Here is a 12,809-nt window from a genome sequence, read left to right on the forward strand (position 1 = left end):
TGGAGACTTCCATGACCTCCATGATAAGGTTGGATCCCCCTATTATATGTTCTCACAGTGACGACTACTCCACCGCTTTCTGGTGGTACTTACTACAGTTACAGTTTTGTATTTATTTGTGAGATTCTTTGATTAAAGTTTGTCTCTGTTAATTGGCCATAAGCTCCTCAGGGCAAGGACATACCTGGTTTGTGCTCATTGTTAGTCCGTGGTGTGTAGAATAGAATCTAGCACATAGTAGGTGCACAGATTATGACTGTGCTGTTCTATGAGATATCACAAACTCACTCCAGTTGCTATATATTCTTGTTAGCATTTGGTATTGTTGGTCTTTTAAATTTTAGCCATTCTGGTGGGTATGTAATTCCAATTTGCATTCCATGGATTATTAATGATGTGGCACCTTTTCAATTCATTTGTCATTTGGATGTCCTCTTTTGTAAAAATGCCTATTCAAACCTCTTTCCCATTTTTCGATTGTGTTTTCCACTTTTCTTATTGATTTGTAAGAACTCTTTTCATATTTCTGAAACAAGCCCTTTGTTGGTTATATGTCTTGCAAATATCTTCTCTCACTGTGTAGCTGACATTTTCATTCTCTTAATAGTGTATTTTAATAAATAAAAGTGGGGTTTTTTATTTTAAATCCATTCAGTTTATCAAACTTTTCCTTTATGGTTAGGACATTTTAGGTCCTATTTAAGAAATCTTTATCTATCCTAGGATCTAGAAGCTATTTTGTTATATGTTATGTTCTAAAATCTTTATCATTTTTCTTTTCACATTTAAATTTGAAAATCCATTTGGAATGAATTTTTGCATATCATATAATGTAGGGAGTCAAGAATCATTGTTTCTGATAGGAACATCCAATAGTCCCAGTGCCATTTATTGAAGACTGTGCTTTCCCCCCTACATTGCAGAGCCACCTTTGTCGTAAATCTTATGCCCATATATTTGGGCAGTGGCTCTGTTTCTGAGTTCTCTCTCTGTTCCAATGGTTTACTGGTCTTCCTTAAAAGCAATACCACACTGCCTAATTACCGTAGATTTGTAATGAATTGCACTCTCTGGCAATAAGTTCTAACACTTTGTTCTCTATCTTCAAGATTGTCTTGAAGATTGCCTTGGCTATTCTTGGCCCTCTGCATTTCCAAATTAATTTCAGAGTCAAATTTTCAATTCCCATACATACACACACAAAAAAAAACCTGCTGGAATTTACAGGTTACATTGAATCTACAGCTCAATTTGGGAAGAACTGATGTATTTTATGACGTTAAGTATTCCATTCATGAATTTGGCATATGCCTTATTTTATTTAAGTCTTTAATTTCTGCCAAGGTCTGTGTAGTATTCTTGTACCATTTTTCATTAGATTTTCCCCCTAGGTAATTAAATACTTTTTTTGGTTATTTAACTAGCATTTTTATTTCATTTTTAAATTGTTGCTAGAATAGAAATAAAATTGATTTTTCTTTACTGCCCTTGTAGGCAAAGATCATGCTAAGTTTGCATATTTATTCTAATGGCTTTTAAAAAGATTTTTAATTGCAGTAACATTGGATTATAACATTTTATAGCTTTCAGATGTACATCGTAATATATTTCAAATTCTGTATAGATTATATCATGTTCACCACCCAAAAACTAATTATAGTCCATCCCCTCACATGTGAGCCTAATCACCCCTTTTGCCCTCCTCCCCTGTTCCCCTATGGTAACCACCAATCCAATCTCCATTGCTATGTGTGTGTGTGTTGTTGTTTTTATCTTCTACTTGTGAGTGAGATCATACGGTATTTGACTTTCTCCCTCTGACTAATTTCACTTAGCATAATATCCTCAAGGACCATCCATGTTGTCACAAATGGCCGGATTTCATCATTTCTTATGGCTGAGTAGTATTCCATTGTGTATAAATACCACATCTTTATCCATTCGTCCCTTAATGGGCACCTAGGTTGCTTCCAAGCCTTGGCTATTGTGTATAATGCTGCAATGAACATAGGGGTGCATATATCTTTACACATTTGTGTTTTAAAGTTCTTTGGATAAATACCCAGCAGTAGAATAGCTGGATCATATGGTAGATCTATTCTTAATTTTCTGAGGATACTCTATACTGCCTTCCATAGTGGCTGCACCAGTTTGCACTCCCACTAGCAGTATACGAGGGTTCCCTTCTCTTCACATCCTTTCCAACATTTGTTGTTTCCTGTCTTGTTAATTATAGCCATTCTGACCGGAGTGAGGTGATACCTCATTGTAGTTTTGATTCGCATTTCCCTGATAGCTAATGATGTTGAGCATCTTTTCATATGCCTGTTGGCCATCTGTATATCTTCTTTGGAGAAATCTAATGGCTTTTAAATTCTTTTGGATTTTTTACATGTACAATCATATTGTCTAAAATAATTATTGTATTTCTTTCCTTCCAATCCCATGTTTTATTTGTTTTTCATCTCATTTTACACTGTCATAAATGTCCATTATAATGTTGACTAGAAATGATGATAGTGGACATCTTTGTTTCATCTCAGAGGGAAGGTTTCAGCATTTCCCAATTAAATATGATGCTTGCTATAAATTTTATGTATTTATTCATTATCAGATTAAGAAAGTTCTCTTGAATTCTTAGTTTAATAAGGTTATTTATCATGAATGAATGTTAAATTTTCCCGAATGCTTTTTTCCATATTTATTTGTTAAGCTGATTGCATGATTTTTCTCTTTCATTCTGTTGGTTTGGTAAATTACAGTGCTTGATTTTTGAAAGGTAAACCAATTTTTCATTCATGGAATAAACTCAAATTGGTCATGATGTACATAATCTTTTTTATGTATTGATGTGTTCATTTGCTAATATTTTTCTTAGAATTTTTGCATTTATGTTCATGAGTGAAATTAGCCTATAATTTTTCTTTATTCTATTGTCCTTGTCAGGTTTGGATTCAAGCTAATGCTGGCCTCATAAAATGAATTGGGAAGCATTCCCACCTTTTATATTTAATAGAAGGGTTTCTGTTAGGTTGGTGTCTGGTAGAATTCACTGATGAACCCATCTGGGTCTGGAGTTTACTTTGTATTAGGGTTTTGAATTATGGGTTTAATATCTTTCATAAATATAGGATGATTCTGATTTTCTGTTTATTCTTTTGTCAGTTTGGGGGAGTTGTGTTTTTCTAGAAATTTGTGCATTTCATGTAAGTTTTCCAACTTGTTTTCTTGAATTTGTTCTTAATATCCTCTCTTACCAGCTTAATCTATGTAGGATATTTAGGGATGCATTCCTTTTTATTCTCAATACTTATTTGTGCCTTTTCTCTTTTTCTTGATTAGTTTCACCAGGGATTATCAATTTTTTTAGTCTTTTCAAAGAATCAACCCATTAGCTTTAAAATGTTTATTGTATTCATTTCTGCTCTTATTTTTACTTTCTTCCTACTTTTTAGTCGACCTAAAAAGCTCTAATTTTTTTTCTTTTTTTACTATTTTGAAATGGATGCTTAGGTCACTAATTTCAACCTTTGTTCTTTTTCTCTAACGTATGCATTTAAGGCAATAACTGTCCCTGTAACTATGGATTTAGCTATATCCCACAAATTTTGGATTGTCATAATTTCATTATCATTTAATTAAAAATGTTTTCTATTTCCATTGTGATTTCTTTGACCCAGGAATTATGTTGAAATGTATTGCTTAATTTCCAAACATGGGAATTTTCTTTTTAAATTTTTATTATTTATGCAGAGCTTATTTTCACTGAAGTCATTGAAGATAATCTGTGTGATTGCAGTCATTTGAAATTTGCTTAGATTTCCTTCATGGTTCAGAATGCAGTTAACTTTTATAAATTTTCTGTTGCTATTTTAAAAGCCTTTATGTTCAACTTAATGATTGTAGTGTTAAAAATATATATCAATTTGTTAATTGTGTTAAACACTTCTATATCCTTACTGACTTTTTTTGCTACTTGTTCTGTCAGTTACTTGGAAAGATGTATTAAAATCTCACATTATGATTGTGGATTTGCGACTTTCTCCTTTTAGTTCTGTCCAAGTTCGGCTTTGTATACTGTGAGCCTGTATTATTAGATCATGCAAGTTGAGGTATTATTTCTTCCTGGATAACTGAACCTTTTATCATAATGAAAAGACACCTTTAGCTCCAGTAGTACTTCTCTTCCTAAAGTCTACTACTTTGTCTGACATTTGTATGCTTTTTTCACCTTTATTGAGCTATAATTGACAAATAAAAACTGTATATATTTAAGATGTACAACTTGATGTTTTGATATACTTATACATAATGCAGTAATCACCACGATCAAGCTAACATATCCATCACCTCATATAATAGTTACCGTTTTCTTTTTTTTTCTTTTTTGTGGTGGAAACACTTAATATCTAGCCTCCTAGCAAATTTCAAGTATACAATACAGTACTGTTAACTGTAGTCATATTGCTACATATATAGTCATATTACATTCCGTCTCCAGTACTTAGTCATCTTGTATAACTGATACTTTGTACCCTTTGACCAACGTCTCTCCATTTTCCCCTCCACCCAGCCTCTGATAACCACCATCCTACTCTCTGTAGTAGAATTCTGTGAGTTTTTGACTATTTTAGATGTCGCATACAAGTGAGATCATGCAGTATTTGTCTTTCTGTGTCTGACTTATTACGCTTAATATGATGTTCTCCAGGTTCATCCGTGTTGTCACAAATGGCAGGATTTCCTGCTTTTTAAGGCTGAATAATTCTCCATTACCCATATATATATATATATATATATACACACTCCATCTTCTTTATCCATTCATCCATCAGCAGACATCTAGGTTGTTTCCATATCTTGGCTATTGTGAATAATGCTTCAATGATCATGGGATTGCTGATATTTCTTTGAGATACTGATTTCTTTTCCTTTGGATATATACCCAGAAGTAGAATTGCTGGATTGTGAGATAATTTTCATTTTAATTTTTTGAGGAATCTCCATATTGTTTTCCGTAGTGGCTGCACTATGAACATTTCCCACCAACAGTGTACAGGAGCTCCCTTTTCTCCACATCCTTGCTACACTTGTTATCTCTTGTCATTTTGGTAATAGACATTCTAACAGGTGTGAGGGGATAGCTCATTGTAGTTTTGATTTGCGTTTCCTTGATGATTAGTGATGTTAAGCACCTTTTCATGTACCTGTTGGCCATCTGTATGTCTGCTTTTGAGAAATGTCTGTTCAAGTCCTTTGCCTATTTTTTAATTGGGTTTGACATTTGTATAGTTTTGCCAGCTCTCTTTGGGCTAACGTTTCTATTGTATGTCTTTTTCATCCTTTTACTTTTAGCATTTCTGTATCTGTATATTTAAAGTGTGCTGCTATATCAAGCACCTCTGATGCCCCACCTCATATTCTCTCAGCCCACCTGTTCCTTGGCTGTGACTGCTGGGACCCGGTTTGTGCCAGTGTAATGTGCAGCAACTCACTGTGTGTGTTTGGCTTCCTGCCCTGGGACTTACACGTCCACAGTGTGAAAGTATGAGGAAGGTGACATGCCAAGAGCTAACTGTTGACCAATAGGGGACAGGATCTGATGGATAAAGGCTCCTCACAGGTGTCCCTCCTAAGCCCCAGCAGCATGGAGTCCCCGTCTCCCATCACAGTGACGGACTCAACCCTGCCCCTTTGCATTGGCTTGCCCTCCTCCTCTGCATTCTCCCCAGGCCCTGACGCCTGCTTTCCTTTCTGTGCCTGCTTTCATGCTATGAGACCGTATGCACTGCAAAGCCTAAAACATTCGCTATCTGGCCCTTTACAGAAAAAGTTTGCTGGCCCCTGTTCTGGGGATTATGACGCGCATCGTTAACTTAGTAATGTCTCACAGAAATCAGTACCTTTACCACTTCCTGAACAAGACCTTAGGGCAGTTAAACTTCGTTTACCTTCCTCATGGCTTATCTTTATTTTTAAATACCACAAAATTCTTTTAGTCTTCTTTTATAAGGTCAATATTCATTTAGGTTTACCCACATGGTTACCATTTCATTGCTCTTCATTCGTTCCTCTGGGCCAACTTTCTATTTTGGATCATTTTTCTTCTTCCTAAAGAATACTCTCCAATGTTTCCAATAGTGTAGAAATTCTGATGACAAATTCTCTCAGTTTTTGTTTGTTTTAAAATGTCTGTATTTCTGTATGTACTCTTTTTGAAAGGTGTTTTTACTGGATATAGAAATCTTGTTTGGCACTTGAAAGGTATCACTTCATTGTTTTCTGGTTCTCATTGTTTCTTTTGAAAATTTAGCTATCTGCCTTATTGTTGCTCCTCTGAAGGTAATCTTTCATTTGTTTTCTTCTGGCTGCTGTAAGGATTGTTTTTTTTGTCTGGCTAGACTTTCAGTAGTTTTACTATGATGTACTTAGATCTGAGTTTTCTGTTTATTCTTCTTGGTTTTTATATTGCTTCTTGAATCTGAGACTTGATGTCTTTTGTCAGTTTGGGAAATTCTTAGCTATTATGTTTTCAAATACTGTTTCTTCATTTTCTCTCTTCTTCCTCTAGAACTTTCTAACCGTGTCTCATATATCTTTTTTGCTCTTTTCTGTGCTTTTCCTATCCCTTTTTCTCCCTTGCTTCATTCTGGATGTTTTCTTCTGATCTTTTAGTTCACTGATTCTTTTTCACTTATGCCTAACTGTCTGTTAGACACATTTCATCACCTTAGCATAATGAGGATTTTAGAGATCTAAATGGGATTCAATCCTGTGAGAGCTGGTTCACACATACTCCAGTGATATAGCCCTTTAGGGTTCCAACCAAAAGCTTAGGGGAGGGGCAGGGATAGTAGTTTCTAGAACTCCTCTTCCTTGGTATGCCCCATATTCCAGTTTTTGACCCCAGCCCCATAGTCTGTCTTAAAAGCTCTGTCCAGAAATTATGTTCGTGTTAAATGACAGTGAAGTCCAGTTATCCATCTTTTTTTCCTTTTATGATCTAGTCTAGCTTCTGTGATAATGGTATATGTTCAGTGAATATTTAGTGGGTATATGAAATATTTTACGTTTTCCCTGTAGGCAGAATAGGGAAGCAGATTTTAGCCTAGTATTAGAAAGAACTTACCAGCTATGAGAGTCATCCAGTAATGAGAGGGGCTGCCTCATGGGTAGTAAGTACCTATTAGAAGAAATGTTCAGGCAGAACATTCAAGGTTAAATGTTCAAGTTTAAAAGTCATTTGTCAAGAGAGTGTGGAGATGATTACAGGTTTTCCATTAATTTGGGTTAGAGAGCCTCTAAGTTTTTCCCGTCTCTTAGTTTCTGTGATTCCAGTTTTTGTTTCAACTGTGATCTTCTCTCTCTTTCTCTCTCTCTCTTTAGTGTTTTGCTTCCTAGTTTCTGACAGTGTAGCTGATCTGAATTATGGAGTCCAGGCCTTCTAACATGTCTTCATAAAGAATAGGGCAGTCAGAAGTCCTGGCAGTTAAGAACAGGAGTGTTAAAATGAGCTCACTCTGCAGTCTGACATAGTGAACACATCTTTGCTTATCAAGGACAGTCACAGGTTCTTTTTAGCAGAACAATCATTCAGTGAGGGACTTTAATGAAATAGATAGAAGAAGATTGACTTGCTTATATAATGACGGAAAAGAAAAAGATTGATTTAGTTGATTCAACGGGAGAAACAAAATCAGCAATTGGGAAGTTTACTTCCATGTAGACCAAAATGATAGCTCAGTTTTTGTTCTCTTTCATTTACTGATTAATTCAATCAGAAAATTTATTTTGAGACCATAGGCTAAGAAAAGATGTGCCAAGGGTCTTTTGACAGCCACTTGGTTTGATGATACTTCTCAACATTTTACAAGTGAATTTCATGAAAATTTTCTAGGGGCTTCCCATCTTTTGAAACAGAATAGCAAACAGAATAGCGTCTGCTTCTATTTTAAAATTTGGGGGAAAAATTAAATAATTTAAATGTTTTTTTCCTTTAAGACAGAGCACTATTGGAGAACATGAGGCCATAAGGAGTGGACGTGTGTAACGTGGGGGTTACTAGGAATCAGAGAGGCGTGCTGTGGCTGTGGGCGCTCTGTGGAGCAAGCAGCTGGTTATCCCCAGCTGCCGTGGTGGTCAGCTCACCTGTTCTACGTTTTAATTTTTTTTATTCCCAGTTATATTTTATTTAACTTATACCAAGGAAAGACAGTAAGTTCATTATAAAATTAAATAACTTTGCAGATTGACTTCAAAGTTCTTTTTATGAACAAAGTTGCATTCCTGGATCAAAAATCTTAGATATTCAACTCAAGTTTCTGTAAATCTAAAACTGCTCTTCAAAAGTCTTTAATTTAAAAGTTAAATAAATAAATCAAGTGTAAAAAAATCTTACATGAATTTCCAGCTGCCTCTAGGATGTCAAAAGCCGATAGTAAAAGACAAGATATAGTGATTTCCTATTTAAGTCTATCCGTGACCTCACTGTGTTGTATAGAGAGAAGCACTTACCTGCAGTCTGAAAGAAAACATAAAATGTGTCAAAGGAAAGCATTTAATTTTGTTTAAGTTTAAAACGCAAAAATTTCAAAATGCAACAAGTTTTTATCTGCAATGGATACTGAGCTAGTAGTTGAGATTTTTTCCATATTTTAATATACATTATGACCAACCCAAGCACAGTATGTCATTCTAATTTATTTGTCAAGTATTGTCTTCTTCCTTATGTAATTTATTTAAAGTAAATTTAAAAGAATGTCATTTGTTATATTGGGTCAGACTGAATATTGCTAAAGATTTTATTAAATATGAATTTTACAATATAATATTTGATAAAATAAAAATTTTAACTTCAGATAACCTCTTTATCATGTACCACATAAAAATTACAAAGTGATTTTTTAAATTGTTAAGGCTTCTCTAAAGCTGTTTAGAAGTTTTTTAAAAATTGGGAAATACTAAACTACTGAGATGGGAGGGTTTTCTCCCTATTTTACAACTGAGAAAACAGAGGATCAGAGAAATTGAACTGTTTGCCCAAGGACAAGCGATTAATAGGTGGCAGAGTCTAAATTCAAACTCAGGACAGTCTGATTCTGAAATCCATGCTTTTAAGCACTTACGCCACTGCATACGGCTGTGTGGGTTGGGGTATGCTATTTACATGGGCTATCATGGCAGTGGCTTCTCCTGTCCTTGTGCACAGTGATAGCCCTGTAAAGAAGCTGGCAAAAACTATGAGGACCAAAGTTATGGCAATCTCAACAGAACCAAAAGAGATGAATGCCACTGCCCACACTTGCATTGGTTGCTATGCTGAATGCCTATCTGCTGGTTTGATGCTCTCCACAGATCTGTACTCCTGACTTGGTGGTGTTCCTGGCTTGTGCCAATCAGAGGCTCAGAGAAAGATTACAGAAGCGTGCAGAGCAACAGGGGCGGCCTGATGACAATCTGAAAGCTACCCAAAGGAGATTAATGAACTTCAAGCAGAACGCCACTCCTCTGGTTAAATACTTCCAGGAAAAGGGACTCATCATGACAGTAAGTTAGCTCCACTTTTCCATGTCTAGTACAAGAATGATCTTTCAGATTTCTAATTAGCTCATGTTCTCACTTAGAAATCTTCTTTCTTTGAAAAAGTGGCTTTTTTTGGGTGCAGATCCAATGAAAAAATCAATAATTTTGACCTGATTTGCTTTTATTAAGCTGTAATGATAAAAATATTTTCACTTTAGTTTAATTGATTTTATAAAAGATGATCCATTTTAACCTTGCCTAGAATTCCATAGCCCCCAAATAAAAATAGGATTTTGAAATAATTATTTGGATATTTTTAAGCAACACTTGCCCAATTTCTCAACTCTTCTGTCTTTGGAAACGTAATAAAATTGATAAGTTAAAAACACACAGTTGACATAGTGTTATGTTGGGCTTAAACTATGAGTTAGGCTTTGTTTATCATAACGTGTCACGTAAAGAAATGAGATTCTGACAGCACAAAAAAGTTTTCTCAGGGTTTGACGTGACATAAAGAAGTGATAGTGTCTCTAAATGGAAGGTGTTGATCTTTCTGCTCCATTGGTACAATGCAAATATTAGTGCTTTCATAAATGTTTGCTTTACTTTATGGCTAATGATGCTCAAAGTACCAGTGAAGGATGAGGCTGAATGATTAGTTAATACAGTTGTCAGAATAGAAGACATTAGAGGTGAAGATTCAGCTAAATTTATGATCCCCATAACATCGGAGATTCGAGTGTTAAGACATAGAGGAGACAAAGAGGATCATTGGCCATCTAAAGAAAGCGTTTTATGGAAGAAGACACTCAAACCGGAGCAGCTCCGTGACAGCTGGGTGGTGGCAGACCTTGGCAGAGCCCTCCTCTCAGTCCTTGGGCCCTTCTCACCAGACTAGAGAGTCTTGTCTAGTGGGGTTACAGGCCCCCGTAGAAAATCTGATAAAAGTGATGCACACCCATCCCAATAAAATGCACATAAGACATTTTTCACAAATTTTGGGTAAATCTACTGAAGCCCATCTACAGAGCTCCTGTGACCTACCAATTCCAGGGTTAAAAATCCCTTCATTAGACTAAGATGCCCTTAGATCTGAAAGAAACCGTCACGACATTTGAATAATAATCTCTTTGCAGTCTCTTTAGCACTGTAAAGAAATATTTATTAGGATTTGCTATTGTAATTGTCTTGTCAGAGAGTTGTAAATCTGATCTGAAAATTGTTCACAATTCCAGAGTTTATTTTATGGTCTAAAAGAGACATTGAGCAATAAGAAGGATTCAAGAAAATCGGGGTAGATGTTTCTGTGGCTATTTTTTGTTAAGGTTGTTGCTTATTTCTCTTGCAAATTACCAATGCTGACTTCTGCGTTGTGTCATGAAAAAAGAAATTTACCCTACAGACCAACCCCCAACTGCAAGGTGCAGAGCCAGAGTTTTAATTGGTGTTTGCAAGGCTTAAAGGTGTTCCTGGAGTGTCTCTGATTACTCCCTGCTTGTCACGTTCGTCATCACAAGCAGGGCTGATTTCCCAGATGAATGCAGAGTGGAGATTGTTAATTTACTAATATTTTGCATGGAGGTGAAATGCCTTTGCCTCTAATTGAGGGAGTCAATAACAATGTGGATGACAGCCTGTAACCTCACGGCTAAAACCAAATGAGCTTTAAGATAAACGCCTCTAATTACTGGGAGATGGCTTGCCTTGGAAAATCACCTTTTGAAAAGTGGTGAACACAAACACAGGCTAAGCTTGGGGAATATAATTAGAAAATTTAGTTTGACAAAGGAGCAGGTACCACGTCCTGAACCATGTGTCCTTCTTTCAGAACCTGGATCACAGTTCATGTTTGTAATTAAAATATATTTGGTAGCATTTCTGCTTGTAAGGATGACTTAAATAATAAAAATGGTTATCCTTATTAATCATAAGCATATTAAAATTTTAATAGAAATCTGGGGGTTAATAGATCAAACGCATATTTCCTTTTCTCTGTAGTTATTTCTTCTGCTTCTACCTGTCTCTCCTAATTTATTCGTTTATTCATTCACTGAATATTTATTGAGGACCAATGGGTGCCATACACTCTGCTAGGTGCTAGGGGTACAAAGCTGAATAAGCCAAAGGTAAGGATCTTTGTTTTTTTCACTGACGTATTCCAAGCACCTAGAACAGGGCCATGCACCCGCTAAATAATCAGAGCTTGCAGCCTATGGGGAAAGAGATATTAAACAATGGGTTGTTAAGTGTGATAACTGTTGCAAAGGAGAATGTACATTGTGTTCCCTGAACTGGGTTAGGGATTGGAAGTGGATCCTGCACTGGGTTAGGGGATGGAACTCCCCATTTTGAATAGAACACTATCTCCCCGCCTGAGGGTAGGATTAATCATTTATCTTGGTGCGAGGTTCTTACAGATCGCAGAGGCCCCATCCCTCTTCAGCCCAGCTGAGAAACTTCATCTTGGTGCTGCTCTTCCCTAGGGGGCTTTGGAGTCCAAAACCTCTCACCTGAAATCTCAGCTCCAATTTAATAAATTCATGATGCTCTAGGACTTGGTCTCCGTGTGTAAATTGGAGATGATATTACCTACTGCATAATGTTGTTGTACGGGTGAAATGAGAGAATGTGTATAACGTGGCAGACGATGGCAATGCAGAGGCAGTGTTTTAGATGTGCCATGAAGCCACTCTGCCTGGCTCAGATTCCACCTGCACCACCTACCACCTGCTTGACCTCCTACAGGTTACTTATCTTCTCTGTGTCTTGGATGTTTGACCTGTAAAGTGTATAACCCTCGATCCTACCTCAGTGTAATTGTGAGGAGTAAATGGATGTCAAGAGCTTAGAATGGGGCCTGGAATGTTGTAAAGGCAATTTAAGTGATTGATAGTATTTTATAATTTCTGTATGTCTTCTTCCCTCTTCTTTCCCTTCTAATGCCCATCTTTTGGAACTTACAATTACCACTAACTATTCTGGGCTCTGAGGCTACTCTGTTGCCTTTTCTACCATAGATAGATTATTGAATAAATCCAAAATGAAGAATTTAGGTTTTAAAAACTTCATGCTGAATTCATTTCTTTTTCCTTTAAAAGTGCCTGTTAGGGCCAGCATGGTTAAGTTCACATGGTCCACTTCGGTGGCCCACAGTTCGCAGGTTTAGATCCCAGGCATGGACCTACACACCGCTCACCAAGCCATGCTGTGGTGGCAACCCACATACAAAAAATAGAGGAAGATTGGCACAGATGTTAGCCCAGGGCCAATCTTCTTCACCAAAAAAG

General features: G+C 36.4%; 1 protein-coding gene across 1 annotated transcript in view; it reads left to right on the forward strand.

Moving 5' to 3' along the window:
* The window catches only part of AK5 (adenylate kinase 5), a 223,464-nt gene that overhangs the window by 37,673 nt on the left and 172,982 nt on the right, over positions 1–12,809 (forward strand). Inside the window, exon 6 of the mRNA XM_046645725.1 lies at positions 9,355–9,546. Coding sequence (XP_046501681.1) covers positions 9,355–9,546 — 192 coding nt within the window. The remainder of the gene's footprint in view (positions 1–9,354; positions 9,547–12,809) is intronic.

The sequence above is a fragment of the Equus quagga genome, chromosome 18 (assembly GCF_021613505.1).
Source record: "Equus quagga isolate Etosha38 chromosome 18, UCLA_HA_Equagga_1.0, whole genome shotgun sequence".
Taxonomy (NCBI): Eukaryota; Metazoa; Chordata; class Mammalia; order Perissodactyla; family Equidae; genus Equus; species Equus quagga.